The following is a 17,129-nucleotide window of genomic DNA, read 5'->3' as shown; positions in this document are numbered from 1 at the left end:
GAAATTGAGACTCCAAAATTAAAACGTGTCGTCGGCACAGGGACGAAAATATTTCGGTAAATAAATTCCATTTTTAAATATATAATACTCCGAGTTCCTTTGGATTTATTAATCGGTTAATATTTAATTCACCGGTCGTCACAGCTTCCATTCGACCACTGAAGATTAAGTTTTTGTTCTGAGAAAGCCCAGCACTTTATCATCTTGTTATTTTTATTATTACAAGATGTCTCGCTTCTTTGTTGGAAGTTAAAGGATACGTTGGTTTCTTCACATATTTAAGAGATGATTAAAATGCAAGAAATAGGGATAAAAGGAATGAAGCAGAATATAATTTATCATTGCTTTACATCGGTCTGCCACGTCCAAAGACGAAATATGAAAAACATTTGAATTTTAAACGATTTTCAGATATCAATGCAAAGCAGTACGAACGTAACCATCTTCGTGTCAAGCTCTTCTCTGATGATATCTAGAGACAGAGCTATGAATAAATTAACTATTAAAAGATTTACAGTGGAAACGATCTGCAGCTGTCTTTTCAATTTCCTGGAACCTTCGTTTAATTCTAGCGAGAATTATTGGATTTCCTTCTGCGATCAACAACAGTGATCTATTCTGATTTCATGATCAGGAAATGGAACGTATCCGCAGAACGCAGATTCTAACTATAAAAGTGACCTCTGATCTCTCTAGAGCCGCATGTCAGATGCTCGTTTAAAAGTTCGACTAAAAATAGCAAGTTCCGCCTGTAAGACCAACTATCACTGCGACCAGAGATATTTATAACGATGGATTCTTGAAAAAGGGATGCTCACTCGATCTCGGATGATCCGAACCACGAATGCTGTCCTTACAAGCAAATTATCGCGGCCATTCACTTTTATTATACGTTGTATCTTTGACAAAAATTTCATTAAAAAGATTTTATACAGATACATGATCTGTTTGATATTTTCATTGAAAAATTTGAAATCTCGAGGACGAAGAAACAATTATTTTTGTAATTGTTCAGTTCTTCGTCATTATGTCATATCATCGGAAGTTTAACCCAAGATTATGAATATTTACGACTTGGAATTCGCATTTGCTGGTCTAAAACTTCCTAAGTTCTAAAGCAAACTTGAAATTTCTAGCAATTCTATCTCATCTATCCTCCGACGTTAACGAATCCAAGGACCATAAGGTACCTAAATTTCACTTAGGCGATTATCAGAAGTCAAACAGAAATTCTCCGCGTTAAACTATCGTTAATACCTCCTTTATCCTAACGTACATATATTTCGATCAGCGATTAGAACGGCCGAGAGGTTGCATAATTGAAAGATTCCTCGGGTTCTTGTCATCAACGATCGCCAAAAGGCAACGCAGTAGGATCGTTAGCGGTGATTCGAATGAAAATTTCATCGTCCGAGATAAGCTGGATACAGCGTGTCCTTGTATTATCAGTAATTAAAGAAAATTCTGAGCGGAAGAGCGGGGCAATTTCAGGCAATTGCCACGACAAACGCCCGGTGCACTGTTTCGCGAATGGTTATGGTACGGTGCCTGGTAATTTCAGCAATTCCAACCTACGATCCACGCCTCGAGGGCCCTTCAGATGTAGATTTTCGATCTGTCAACCAGTTGCCAGTCCGTGATAACGGAGAAAGCCGGTCTTTTCAGAAGATCTCAAGTACCGACATTTTTTTCGCTAGAAAATATCGTGCGAATCATTCCTTTGAGTTACGTATACAAAATTTTTAATCATTTACATTTGTTATCACAATTATGCCGAAGGGATGTCTTCGATCACGTGAATTTTATAAATTTACTTTAAAAAATCATTATTAACAGAAATATTTTTGAAATATATTATTTCTATCTAAAAAATTCGAAACTAAAATAATTTATAGCAGAAGTATACTATTACATTAGGACAATAGCAACGTATTGCTTAATTAAGTTTTCATTGCAGAGTCGAATAAGAAAAATTGTAAAAATCGACATTTACACTATTTCCTTCGCGATTCCAGTCGACCGCAATTTTTCAAAAATTGTATTCACGCGTCGTTCAAACTAATCCTTGTAACTTCTCAAAAAAAAAAAAAAAAAAAAGAAGAATATCAGGACGTCAGGTCGAATTTTAAAAAAGTTATTCGGCTTTAAAGTATGTCCCAGTATTTTAATGTGAGCGATTGTATGTGTGCCCCCCTCAGACGTTTTCGGAATATACAGACATTGTTAGTCATCGATTCTCAGAAATATTTCCTTACAATTAATTTTACGTTATATTGGATTGGCAACGATAATTCATTTAACGACGGTTCGTTTAAGTTCGTTCTGAGTCGAGAGTGCGGTACCTGTGGCCATTGTTACAAGATCCGTCAGAAAACTGTCTTCCGTCTCATATATCTTAAAGGTTATATATCGTGTGACTGTTCTATTTTAAATCACAATATAATATAGGGATAATTGTTGTTTCGATCATGCGGGCGTGTACTTGCGGTCAACTAGCAAAACAGGGCTAGCGGGCGGCCAGTTAACGAGGCAAGAACGCCCTTTTGAAATGACGTTTAAAGTGGACTTGTTAAAGATCTATTGTACAATTAAATTAGCCCTCTTGTAAAACGCAACATATACAAAAATAGTGCCATGTCTGAATATCAATGTGGAATAAAACTGGACCACCATAGTAGTTTCAATGACCCGAATCGATCACATCAGTCTAGTGGCACGCGTTATCCCACGGGAAGAATATCTTCTTTGTTCGATCGTTCCTCGAAATATGTCGCGACACAGACAGACGCATTCCGGTTGTTCGGATGGAACTGTCCAAGCCGCACGAGGAATTCGACTGCGATACGGGAAAGTGCCGTATACTGTCCAGGAAGTCAGAGGTCAGGGATCCTCAAAGCATCTATAATTCTTCCCAACATGGTTGACACGCGAGGATACCATTGGAGAAATTTTAACCCTTCGCAGTTCTGTGACACTACTAACGTATATAACCACATTCGTAATACATGGCGTAAAGCCATTTTGCTGGCGCTATAGCGACACGCGTAATTTGCATCGCAATCGAAAATGTGTTAGACTATGTTGATATACGCAACATGCATCTCTGCATGGTAATTTTCAGGGTAAATTGTTGGTTGATTTTGGTTTGTACGATAAAGTAGTGGAAAATGGAAATCGAGTAGCTGGAAATTGAGGTTTGAATTTAGCTAAACGACGTTTTGTCAAGTCAAATTCGAGATAAGTGGATTATTTGAAACACTTTGTTTCGTTGAAATAATCCTCACGATGATTGGAGTAATTAATTACGCAACGTAAAGATTACAAAGTTTTGATTTCTTCTATTCATACAAACTTGTTTAAAAAAATTCCCATCGAATCGGTGGTTACTCATCAATGTCAAAAGATTGAAGTTGTTGTCTCGATGAAAGATAAATAAACCTAAAGCAAATGTCTGCAAGATTGCTGGAGACAAATGTTTATCGAATCGTCCGTTATTCAATGTTAGCCAAATTTATCATCGATTGTTTTCTCCAGCAAGATTGCGAACTGGGTCAAAGCCGATCACCGCGCAATCGCGATGAAGAAAACCTTCGACGCAACTGTTTCGTTCGATTCGGATCTGCTCTTGCGGCGAAGCACTTTAATTAGTCATTTTAATTGGTAATTAGGCTAGACAGAAGTGGTAGCCACGCGATGGATCCACAAAATTCACTCCTCGTTAGCGATCGTCGTGGAATGTTGCTTTCAGATCAAATAAAAAAGAGAAAAGAATTTGAGAAAAATCTGCAACACTCTCTGTTTGCAACACGCTCTATTTTTCACGCAAATTAACCGATCTTCGAGGGTACACGATCCGATTTCTATCGGAAAAGAATTTATTCGACCCTGAAATTACCTACGATTTTTCTTAACCCCGCTGCGCTCTTTAGACCATTTCCAATTCACATATATTTTTTTATTCGCAAGAAATTTATTAAATAGATCAAGATGAAGTGGAAAAATCACTTTTTTATTTAACTTTGAAATGAAACAAAATTAAAAAAAATTAAAATATCGAAGGTATTATCATAACACATTTTTATTAATTCATCAGTTATTAAGTTGATCAGTTAAGAGAACTTACACCTTTGAACTCAATAGGTGGCCGTCATTTTCTGTTCTATTATATTTTGTTACGTTTCTCATGTTTTCTCCTGCGATCTTCGTATGTGTAATGTCACATTTCAACTTTAACTCTAACCGAAGACAACATGATCGAGTGCAGGCAAGGGCCTTTAAATATCGGAAGTTAAATTTGTCGTTCAAAGCTTCTGCAATTAACTGGAGTATTCTATACATAGAGTGCAACAAGAATGTGCCACGCTTTGTTAAATGACCGCCTGTAAAAATAACAGCACAAAGAAAGATGCGTGACGTGCACAACCTTTATGAAATTCTTCGACAGCTCTATTAATAATTGTTACACTATGTTTCTAAGCTCAGATAAAATCTCGTATATTACGTGGCTTGCATCCGGAAGCCTCAGCCAACGTACGTGAAACTACAGGCACGTAATTAGATGTATGAAAAATTTGCTAATACAAGAGAAAAATAAGCCACATAATTTACAAAAAATTATTCAAATCCCTAATAATGTATTCTGTGCAAATTATCCATAATTATTCTGTATCGATTTATCAACTTTCTACTCGATAAAGATTGTAAATTGATCACTTTCACCACTCTGATACTTCTAATGTAAAATACCACCAACGACGTGATTAAAGAAAAACGTCATTAAAAATATCTTTTGAAGATGAAATCCTTCGTCAAAAGATACGACAAAGGCTGCATAGTCTACTTCTCTAACCAAGATATATCATCATACAGTGTTTCTTGTAGAAAATCATACACTCTTTTAACCTAGGACAAGGTACTGCGTCAGTATGTCTAGAAACCATCTAGTTGGAAAATCGAGACAGGGTCGATATCTGGTTGCCTGTCAAGGTGAAACGGTTTGATATCTGGCGGAAGGACTCACCGAAAACTGGAGCAAGGATGGATGACCCAGTGACCTGCAGCCTTTTGCCTGATCCGTTCCTTCATCAAAGCTTTCTTGCTTCCGAACAGCTTCATAGCCAGCTTGTTGTCGGTAGGCTGGAACAGGGCCTGAAGCTGATTCTTCAAGAAGCTCTGCTTGACTTCCTGGCCCGGAAGACCCGGGCCCGGCTCCTCCTTCGGCGTCCCGTAGAGGGACACATCGTCCACTCCGAAGTGGACCTTCCCGCTGCCCTTGTAATTCATCTCGTTGCCTAGAATATAATAACAAAAGCATTTTGTTAAGCAGTGTTGTTACGTTAAATAATACACATTATAATTTTTTCGTCCTGATTCTGCTTATAACGCCTTATAAAGAATTTGTACGCTTATAGAATCTATTTAAGAATATATAATACATACATTACCCTGTACTTACAAGGTAAGAATTAGAATATTTATCGATGTTTAGTATAAATTGAACAATACTGTTTTCTATTTTCAGTTTCCAGCTGTTTGATTGTAAGTCAGTTATTTTATTCGCGACATATCTAAAATATTGAATGTAACCAATGAGTCCAAATGCTTATGGCAGATAGTGTACATGTTATGTAAATTCTCACGTAAGGGTTCACACGCACTCTCATACCTTTTTGTGGATACTATGTTGTATAATCGTTGTATTACAGCGTTTCTTTTTGTTTTTATGTATTTAACAGTTATATTACAGTCTACAGATCCTAATGTCTAAACATCTTATCATCCATCTATCAGTTAACTTAATCAATCAAACGTTGATTCAACGTCAACACATCAAACGTCGAATGTAATTAATTACAATCCTAATTTCGCTGCAATTATCTAGATCAACAACAGTTCAATCTGTCGTATGCAACAACTTAAACTAAACTTACAATTTCATATATGCAATTTTAAAATTATCTAAACTATAGTTCGATAGGTAACGATGTCAGTTACCTCCTAAAGCGTCTCTCTCCTCGCGATATACGATGTGAAAAACTGTAACTCGTGAAACAAATTATATATACGTGTGAACATATAGTTGAGAAATTGAAAGAACTCGTAGTACTCGATAATTTCCAATTAAACACAGCAATTTGCTCAAATGTATAATCATTGGCTAGCAACGAGCATTCTATAATTCTCGTTTCGAATAAACAACGTTCAAGTCCAGTTACTGAAAAATGCTTCGTCGAAAGCCACGTGAAATCCCCACTACGAGAATCGAGGTACACGCGAGCTCATTCCAATCTCCCATCGACTTCCTTTCCAGCTCTCAAACGCAACCATACGCACTATTGGCTCTGTTGAAGCACACATGAAACGTAAAAACTACCGAGCACCGTTTGCTCGTCGACTCCAGTTAAATACAGTTAACCGACAGAATTCTGCCTTTTTTCGTTTTACATTTGCAACGCATTGCCTCTAATAATGGAGGGGAGGGGGGACTTAGAATTTAAGCGGTCGAATATTGTAAATAATATTGGAAATCTGATCGACTTTCAATTAATATTTTCATATTTTTTTATGAGGACTTTTATTCGAATTGAATAGAACTTTTATTTGATTGGAATAAAAGTTTTTACGAGAATTTTTATCGAGAAATTATTGGAGAATCTTCTTTTGCATAATTGAAATAACGATATTAGCTAATTAAATTATGTAAGCGAAATTGTACGAATAAATTTTGAAACGATTCTGATTGAAGTGTTAAATGTTTATATTTAATTCATTCACTTAAATTAGAGAAAATTACTGTGTTAATTTGTCATTATTTACCCTTTAAGATTCTATAATTTTTTTCTAGCATTAAAGCAAGTTATTTTCTTTTTTGTCTCTTTGCTTCTGATTTTTCTAGTGTAAGAAAGAATGTTATTTAAACATTCGTGCAATTCTGAGTGGAATTTTCGGTATTACTTTTTGAAACCTTTTAAGCCAATTGCCTGGAGATTTGAGTCACTTTTATATAGAGATGCCCCGTCTTTCTCTAAAAGTTTTTGGATAATTTATCTGTTTATCATTTTAAATAGGTAGTCTGTAGTTTAGCTTTTTAAATCAATTCTGAACAAATCAACTGTCCTTAATGTCTTAAGGAATCCTTTTAATCATTTTCATAGATAATATAAAAATATTAATCTTCGGAAAGCAATAGATCTTGGGGCTTTATAATTATAACGAGCCAGTAATTCTTGTGAATCAGAAAAATCGTTAGTAGACTACTTTGCAATCATAAATGACAATTTCAATGGGATATGAGTTTGAAAATTATTATTGCAGTAGAATCAAAGATCGTCATTGCTAAGAATAGGTTTTTATGAAGGTGAGGAATTATGTAGTTACTCTGCGATAAAAATCATCAATAAATTAATTATACGCACAAACTGTTGCTAAGAGGATGCAAGAGCTCTAAATCGACTTGATTACTAGTTGAATGATGTTGCTTTCTGTTGTAAAAAAGTCTCTACTCTACAGCGAAAGATGAATCGCCATAAGCTAGACTACATCGATAAATCATTTGTCATGATCGTATAAGAATTTTATAATTAATGAACTAAAATATAGTATACCATAAACTTAATAACCAAGAAATATACTTGAAAAATATTCTTAACGTTCTTATAAAATTTCCATATACATAGTATCATCTGAGAAGATATGAAATTAGGTAATTAACTAGTACAAGATAGAACTCATCGAGTGATTCATTTCTACGAGGTAACAACAGAATTATAAAAGTCTTATAATTTCCAAAACGAGACACGATACGGTACCAACCTATTTAGAAGATTTCTAAACGTTATGCCAATTCAGAATTATTCAGAATTATTACCAGGAAATTTTTCAATTTTTAATTTCAGGCTGCATGAGAAGATCTTATCATTCCACTCCATGTGTTCAAATAACACATTGTCGGTTCTAGTTTAAAATAGGAACACATAATAAATCTTGTAATAAAAATACATAACAAGTGCATGTAATAAATATCAATCAAATGTTATTAAATCAGTGTATTAAATAATGTTAAAAAAAATCAAATGTTATCGATCTAATCATATCAACCACATCTCGTCACAGTGTTAATGAAACTTCAAAAACTCATATATGACACACACAATATATTTATAAAAGTTTCCTACAATAAATGTCCAAGTACTCTCGCGAATCATTATATATTTATTTATTTAAATAAAGCTGGTTTTCCTACAAAATGCACGATGACTTTCATAGATAACTCTTTCTTTCCAAAACACTATGCATCATTTCAGTAGAGACGATATGAATATATAGACTAACATATAGAGACTAAGGATATCTTAAATTTTTCCGTTTCTATACATTTAAGGATCAATATCGTTATCAGACCAACTACAGCGAAACCTTGTCCTCGAAAAGCCACCTAGCCTCCATAAAATCCGTGATCCTTCAATTCCTCGGAACAAGACTCACCAAACTTCGGCGTTGCTCGCGCGTGCGACAACTTGGGCCAGCTGGAGACAAGGACAGGACAGCCCTTGTTCCCTTGCTGTTGGTCTAGCTGTGTTTGTTTCCTCAAGAGCGGCGTTCTCTGCTCGTCGAGCTGACTGGCGCGCGCCAGATCGTCGGCCATCGCCCGAAAGCAAGCGGCCTCAGGATCGCGAGAACGGTCTGCCCCGTTTACCGTGTAACTGGTCCCCGATGCAGAGGTTGACTAATGACGAGCGGAACACGAGGAAAAAGAAGCCACGCGGCCGGCGAAAGCCAGCCAACCCGACCAACCCACCCAGCACCACGGCCAGAACGAACGGAACCCAAGTGGAGAAGAAGAGAAAAGCAAAAGCGATGCAGTGGAAAAGAGAGAGAGGCAGAGAGAGAGAACGCTGAGACTGACCGGTTTTATTGTGGAACCAAACGACGACGCGGTGTTCGATTCTTTTCCATGGCATTCGACGAGGAACGCATGCAAATCCTCCGCGCGACGATCTCCCGTCAACCTTGACACTGGAAGCGGCTAGAACGTCACGAGAACCAAGCCTCCCTTCCACTAATCGCCAATGATAATTCCATTTGTCTCGTCCTGTGTTTATATCACGCGAGATACCTATATATACGTATCTCGTAGGTTTTGTATGGTTGCTCACAAATTTGGTATAAAGGATACTAATCCGGACTGCAACACTTTTTTTTCTACCTTTGCCGGGGCTATTTCAGATCGCTGAAGCCGAAAACGAGGGACATCTTTCACATTAGGACAAAGGTTCTAATTGTAGAAATCCACGTACGATCGCGACCATATAAAGCGATGAGCGGCAAAACAAGCGATGGCATAGTCAGTGGCAAATTTGTTGCCTGTCGCTCTCTGTATGATCACCGGGCGTCTCGCGCAGGCTGGAAAATGAAGAATATGCTAGAACCTAATTCACTTCTGGCGATTCAAATATACAGAAAGTAAGCCATACTTCCTAGTTAGGAACAGCAAATTTGAAAAAAGGTAGCGTCAAAATCCACGAGGACGTCGTACATCAACAGTTTGACTGAAATCTTTCCGCCTTATTTTCGTGGGAAACGACTTTCATTTTCGACTCTCGTCAGCGATTTCAAAAATCTCTAAAAAGCGTCTTATTAACTGAATGAATTATATTAGGTTGTCCGGAAAGTGTCTTTCTTTTACAGACACGTCTTTTACAACAACCCATTTTTATACAAACATGAAACCTAATCTGTCGAACGTTGTGATCTTTAGTTTGATAGAACAAAATGGATCATACGTAATTCGATAATAATATAAAACGGAAAATATTGTGTATCCATTATTTCCTTATAAAACGAAAGAAACTTTTTGGACGACCTAATAATAATCGCGTCTCGTTACAATGTCAATGAAATTTCAAGATATTTCACGTGACACGTGCTATGAGCGCATAAAAAGTTTTCCATCGAATCAGAAAATTCTGTTCAATTCATGAGCCATTACAATACATCGTCTAATGAACATTTTAAATGCGATTTTAAAATGTAAAACTATCTTTTGTCGCAATCTAACCAAGCAAGATAACGCAAGATGACGCGACGTACATGACAAGACCCACGCAGAATTCTCCCTGATCTCATTCGCCTGAAGCGAATTCGAGAGAGTGGATTCGCATTCTCATGGAGAGCGCTTGAGAAATTTGAGCGTGCGATTCTTCAGAGACGGTTGTATGCCGCGTGAGAGAAATTAGACACGCCCGGGGAGATTCGTCGAGGATGCAGGGTGTTTTTAAAGAGCCTTGGTGGGTTTGTAGGTGTTGTTAGCGGTTTGGTTGCATGCGAAATGCTTTGGGTGATTGAACTTTAAAGTTTAAGAAGGTAGAAAGGCTTAGCTGGATGCCATACAGTTTGATTTGAGATTTTCGTAAAAGGTTTTAGCAAAGGAATGCGTGTTCTGTTGTTTCTGCGATTGTAAATTCTTATCTATAGTAGCGTAACGTTGTTGGATTATTCTAAATTCCATTTATGCTACATATTTTTCCGTTACGTTTCATCATGTTTGCTTTTGTATTTAGAGAGAGATTCTTTAAATTTGAGGAATGTTATTATTTGTTTCATTCAGAGAACATTTGGTGAACCACATAGCTGACAATAATTAGAGAATCGTTTTTAATGTCATTTGGATTTTTGCCTGTGCCTATGTGCAAGCTTGTCCTTGTGTCTGTATATATTTTTTAATTGTCTTGAATTTTTATTAGTGTCATACGACTAACACGACAATTATTAAGCCTGTTTGCTTGATTCGAATAAAACCGCTCATGGTAGCAATATCCTAGTTCTGGTATTTGAAACTTATGAAGATTCAATGTATTTAATTTCGTTAACTAAACTAACATTTATAAGCTAAATTACGATAGTATATGTAACTACAAGATTGTCACTAATTAAGTATTAAATAACCAAAAGTGATGCTTGATTTAATAAGAATAATAAATCCTGAAGAACTTCGGACCTCTCCGCTTTAGTCGTTCAATTACAAAGTCTACCAGCTGAGAATCGTTTCGAGCGATTACGAAGAGGAGCAATTTCCATGAACAATACGAAGCGTAGAAGGGCGTTTCGCGTTGAGAAAGGGATTTTAGCGAAAACATTCGCTTGAAAATCAACGTCGTAAGTGGAACGACTTTAACGCGACATTCGAGACCGAGCCAGTGTTACCGTGACAAAATGTTCTCTTTCCGGTGTCTTTGTAGGACCGAGCTTTGCGACAGATAATTTGCCTGATAGACGAGGAGCGAGCAAATTATCTCATTCGAGAGGGAATCGACGAAGAGAGAGAAAAAGAGAGAGAGGAAGGAAAAGAGAGAGAGAGAGAGAGAGAGAGAAAGAAAACCACTTCTTACTACGCTCCAACGCGCAATTTTTGCTACGTAACATTTAATTAACTTCAGCTTCAATAATCTTTAATTATGTGTGTACGATTATTCATGTGTATACGTGTGTGATAACGAGATGATATCGGTGAATAATTCACATTCGTTAATTATGGGAATTGGCGCTTTCAGAAAATATTGAAACGTCGATCTCGTTGAATAAACAGCAGGTTTTAAATTAATATTGTGTTTGCATTAACAGACGAGAACATTACAATTTTCACCAATTACTGTAATTTTTTTTGTTTCGGCTTGTATTCGAGGAGAATATTATAATTATCGTTAACTAGTTTAATTTTCTCGTGTTGATTGGATTTGATCAACGAGATACGTTTTTATACCATTATTTTTGGTGTTAATTTCGAAAGAATGATGGAATATCTCCGTGTTGAATACCTCCTCTTAAGTTGCGAGAAAGGTAATAAAAAATTGCTTTAAAAAATGGCCTGGTTAATATTAATTGCTTCAATGTTCTGTAGTTTACTTATAGCCTGATCCTTGATAATTGGAAGATATAAAGATTGGAAATTATAGTTAAAATTAAAGTTCAAAAGCGAAAAAATTGGAAAGTTCGAATGGTCGAAAATTTGGAAAATCGAAACTATCCCAATTTGAGAACTTGAATATTTCAAAATTTGTGAGTTCGAAACTTCGTCAGTTAAAAATTTTGGAAGTTCAAAAGCCATAAAATTCGAAGATTTGAAGCATCGAAAATTGGGAAGTGTAAAACATCGGTAACATGAACATTTGAAAGTTTATACATTCGATATTCAAATTTCCAACATTGGCAAACTGAAATTTTACACGTATTTACAATTCTTCCTACAACCACCTTAATTAACGTTCTACCATTTTAACCAAACATTTTATTGATCAAAGGAAAATTATTCTACAGACCCCTACTATAACTTCATCAATTATCTTCATATCAGCCTTTATACGCGTACATATAATTTTACCAAATTGATTTCAACAAAGAGCAATTAATATACTCTCGCCCATGTAATGGCATTCCTATCTCGTTTATGAAGCTTACTATAAATTTTAGCAAATGAGAAATGTTTTTAATCTCCTCTCCGATAATTCCTTCCATCTTCTCTTTACTAATTAAATATTTTCTTCTATAAATAGATACGTCGTATCTTTTTATATACATTTCGGGTTTATTAATTAAATTCGCCTAAAATAAAATTTTCGTAATGTCTTGTAAATGCAAGTTCGAGAATAACAGAAACTATTTTGAATATCGCAAACACTGATTCATACTTCAACGTAATTTAATGGCGATTCCATTGAAGCTTGAAATAACATTCACTAATGAATCGACGCCACGGTGAAAACCAGTAACGTTAATCGCTTCTTATGAAACAAATATTCCACTGTAGTAAACAGGATTCGTGCGATTTGGTATTTTTATTCAACAGCTCGTTTATATGCGCTTGGAGTTTTGCATTAATCGATTATCATACTGTTGGTACGTATGTAATTATAAATATCTGTTAACTTTTCTAATTCCTCACACTGTTGAAAATTTCGATTTTTTTCAATTTTATTTTTCTATTGAACATAAAATATTCCAAAATAAAATCTTCTGTATTTGCTCAAATTCTTTACGTCCCACTTTCCAATTTCCTTTCAATTCTTCGCGCTATTTGAAATTTCAAACGTTGTCTCTTCTGTCGTATTTTTTGATTTATCGTAAAACATTCCACGAAACAATTTTCTTTATTCTTCATATAAAGCGCTTGCTCAAAGAAAACATATTAGATCGTTCTATTTTCGCCAAAATACATGCACGTTATATTTCTTAATTTTTTTAATTTAGAATTTTTCTCAAACAAAATATATAATATTTTTCTTTAACTTTAAACAATTGATCTCTGTAGATAGAGGTTGGTTTAAGAGATGAATTAAAAGACCTGAAATGATTAAATAATCAGAGGAATTAATGGAAGAAGTTAAAGCGTAAGTTAAGGGTGGAAATGAATTTTGTCGAAAGTGAAATTTCATTTCTTCTCGTTGGCAGTCGGTTGTCAGGTGCTCGTAAACATGCCAACTAAATGTGCGGCTAGCTCGATTGCTTTTCTGTATTGCAACAACCGATAATGGGCTCGTTACGGGCATTTGTCGACGAATAAACGGCTTATTGAACGAGCATTCTTACGGTGCTCCATATTTCCTCACGCGGACACGTGTGCCAATAACTTCGAATTCGCATTTCTCATTTGAGGTTTCCTCGACAGAAATATTCTACGAGCTTTCTCCTTGATTAATTATCATTCGCATACCCTTGTCGGTTTAGCATTCTTAATTATCATTTCTTCGTTTCAGATCAATATCGCGATGATTTAATGTGAGAAATATAAAAAGATTAAATAAAAAAAAATGTTGCATGCAAATTTTTAACATTTCCTAAATATTTAGGGATTACGCAACTAAAAAATGTTATATGCAAATAAAACATTCTTTTCTAGTTTGAATAATTTCTAGTTGACAGTTTGAAGATAAAAAACTTAGTATTTCAGAATTACATGAATTTCCTTTTCTTTTTTTAAATATAAAGGTGTGCTAATATATATGCGATATAAGTGATTGCACAATTAAAAAATATTCTTTTTATAGATTAAACTCTCTTAATTAAATATTATTTTATTTACTATATAATTTGTTCAATGAAATTTATACATATATAAGATATATACATGTATGTGTTATATTATACTAAATTTCTTTTTAAATAGAATTAAATAGAATAAAATAATATTGGCTTAACTGGGTCAGAACACGATCGGTTCATGAAATGTTTCAAATAAATATCGTCGTGTTTCATGGCATCATTAATATTCCACATTCTTGATCTTCATTGTTTTTATAACAAAAGCAGATATCTGGTCGTATTAAATAACACACGTATATTCATTCTTAATTGCTGTATTACATATATAGTTATAAAATTATTAAACTGGCTGCTACTGAAATATACAACTAACCACCTCTGGAGCTGCTTCTTTTGTTTGATCAGAAATGTCTTTATTTAATGTAACGATGTTCCAATACGCAGTTTGCTGCTTTATTTGCTTGCCTAAATTATTTTATCGAAACACAAGCGCGAAAATTAAAATCCAACGTTGGTATCACAAATAATCGAGCTGACGCAACATATGCGTTAGATGTTATGGTAGCGGATATATCAAGTGATTATGAATTTAAAAAAAGATCAATAGTCGAATTGAACTTAGAAATGAACTAGAAATTACGGTTCGATGAAGAATTATGGAAATTGAATTCTATTTGTTACTTTCCACTTTATTTCAAAATGTTACCTCATCTTTTAGCGCTTAATTGGAACAACTATAATTGGAACATCCTCTCGATTAATTCCTTTGACTTATTCGCAGTCATCACCTTGGAAGTATAACGGAACACTGTTTCATAGGTGTGGCAAAAAGAAGGTTAAACTGTTTCGACGACGCGACCACAAAGATGTAGCTGGATTTGTATGTGAAGATAGATGTGTTTAATTCTATGTTGCATTAGATGAGTCTGATATGTCTGTGGAAGAGCGTGGGTGCTCTTTGTATAAGTGCAATCATCCTTAACTCTTGTTTCTTCTTAATCTTTTTTTCTCAAGGTAAATTGGGCTTTCAAAGATTGTTCTCTTTTAATTTCAACATCCTCGATTTTGAAATCTTGATTTTCGTTAAGGAGAGAAAGAGAGGCATTGATTATCGATTTCTTGAGAAATATTCAGGATGATTATTTATAACTATTATTTCGTATAATAAAGTTAAATACGAATGGTAAGAAACTATAGAGAATAATATACAGTTGAAGATTCGCTCTTTCGAGTAATTATTGCTATAATAAAAGAACTGTTCAGATTGTAGAAAATGCTTCTAAATTTTCCACAAAACGTGTCGGAAATCTCGTATGGAATACGAAGAGTATACATATATATACGTCGCGAGCTGCGCAATTAAATTTCCGGTGGGGTAAGATTCAACTGTAACTGAACGCCACTGGACAAAACGACGAGCGTTCCTAATCTTGACACACTATAACTTTTATCAAACTTTCCAATCTAATTTCTAGGAAATACAGCCATTGCAACTATAATAATTCTTGATTCGTCATCGTAGAAAATTCAATGAACAATTTTTTTTTAATAGATACTTCATACTTCAATGTAATATAAGTCTGAAGAATAAAATAAAATACGATTTTTCTATATTTATTAAAATATCGGTATTGTAAATTTCATTAGCTTTCTCCCACAGTCAAAGTTATTACTCAAAAATTAAATATAAACTCATATGCGTGTGTGTGTTTGAAATTATAGAAGTGTTCATATTCTGAGTTCAGAATAACATCAACGATAGGTTTTCCAATTGTGGGAAGATTTTAATTAAAACTGAATGGAAAATACGATATGCGAAATAATATCAGAGTATTTCTAAACTGTTCATTTAATGTAACAAGAACTGATTTCTCGTGTAGATGATATCTCAGTATTAAACTCGAAAATAGGACGTTAGAAAAAAAAGAAAATACGAGAAAAAAGGACAAAGATAAAAATAAGATAAAAATTGTGTGATAATCAAAGTGACCAAAATTAATTCGGCAGCATCAAAGAATTGAATTTTATTTCGCTCTAAATCCTCTTTAAATTATAATCGCTCAACCAAATATATCGACTTGCTCATATATTTACAATTTCTTAAATATCTGCAATCTCAGAATTTAAAACATTATCGAAAAATTCAGGCACTCTCCGTTTATGTGAAGATTAAACAACATTTGCACAGCGTATACATTTTCCATACCTAATATTTATACAGCTGAAATAAACCGCCACGCGGTTCCAAATTTTCGATAAACAAACACGAGAAGAGCTTGAGAACGTTACATGAAAAATTTTTAATATACAGCGAGGAAAAATAACATATGAATTTATTTCATTCTTCGTTAAAATCATCAAAGTAGAAAAAAGCCTTCGATTTATTCTACCGATTCAAGATTATACTTGCGCGATGCACCATGATAACTAAAGAACATATCTAATGAAAGCCATAAAAAAATATTGGATATAATGCAGTTCTTCACGAAGTAATATAAAAGTTGTACGAAGTCGGAAAGACAATGAGACGATGATTCGTTAAAAAGAATATCGATAATAAAAAGTAAAAATGACTTACCTTGGTCGGCTACGAAATCGGTGATGAGCAATGTCTCGTCGTCTAGAGCAGTGACGAGGCTGTCCGTGCAAGTGTTCGTGTTCTCGATGCTGATCTTGATGCTGTCATCTTTGTTAAGCCGTGGATGATTGTTCGCGGCGGGGTTATTACCGGCGTGGCAGTTATTGTTGTTGTTGTTATTATTATTATGGTTGTTGTTGTTATTGTTATTGTTGCCGCCCTGCTGCTGGCCGAGGTGGTGATGGGGTGAACGAACGGATTCTGTGCTGCTGGTGTGCAAACTAACCCCCGTAGTCGCTCTTCCGTTCACCAGCCGTAGACTCGGTGCCCGTCGACCTCCACCTCCTCCTCCACCCCCACCAGCGCTGGTCACAGAACGGCCGCCACCGCCGCCACTCTCGCCCTCCCTGAAAAATAACGTTTAATTCCTCGTTCAACATTGTTCTGATACTCTCAACTTCTTATTCTTACTATACTATATTTTAATGGCACCAAGTAGATGAAAAAAGTTTATACG

The 17,129-nt window shown here is 35.1% G+C and overlaps 1 protein-coding gene across 9 annotated transcripts in view; it reads right to left on the bottom strand.

The window, feature by feature from the left end:
- The window catches only part of Ih (hyperpolarization activated cyclic nucleotide gated potassium channel Ih), a 236,678-nt gene that overhangs the window by 85,461 nt on the left and 134,088 nt on the right, over positions 1 to 17,129 (bottom strand). For all 9 annotated transcript variants that reach the window (XM_069128326.1, XM_069128327.1, XM_069128335.1 and 6 more), the window contains 2 exons: positions 16,613 to 17,019; positions 5,021 to 5,291 (listed from right to left, as the gene is read on the bottom strand). In XM_069128326.1, the coding sequence (XP_068984427.1) occupies positions 5,021 to 5,291; positions 16,613 to 17,019 (678 nt within the window). The remainder of the gene's footprint in view (positions 1 to 5,020; positions 5,292 to 16,612; positions 17,020 to 17,129) is intronic.

This window comes from Bombus flavifrons, chromosome 15 (assembly GCF_040668555.2).
Source record: "Bombus flavifrons isolate JBK064 chromosome 15, iyBomFlav1_principal, whole genome shotgun sequence".
Taxonomy (NCBI): Eukaryota; Metazoa; Arthropoda; class Insecta; order Hymenoptera; family Apidae; genus Bombus; species Bombus flavifrons.
Note: the sequence above shows the minus strand (reverse complement) of the source record. Positions and strands in the feature narration are given on the sequence as shown.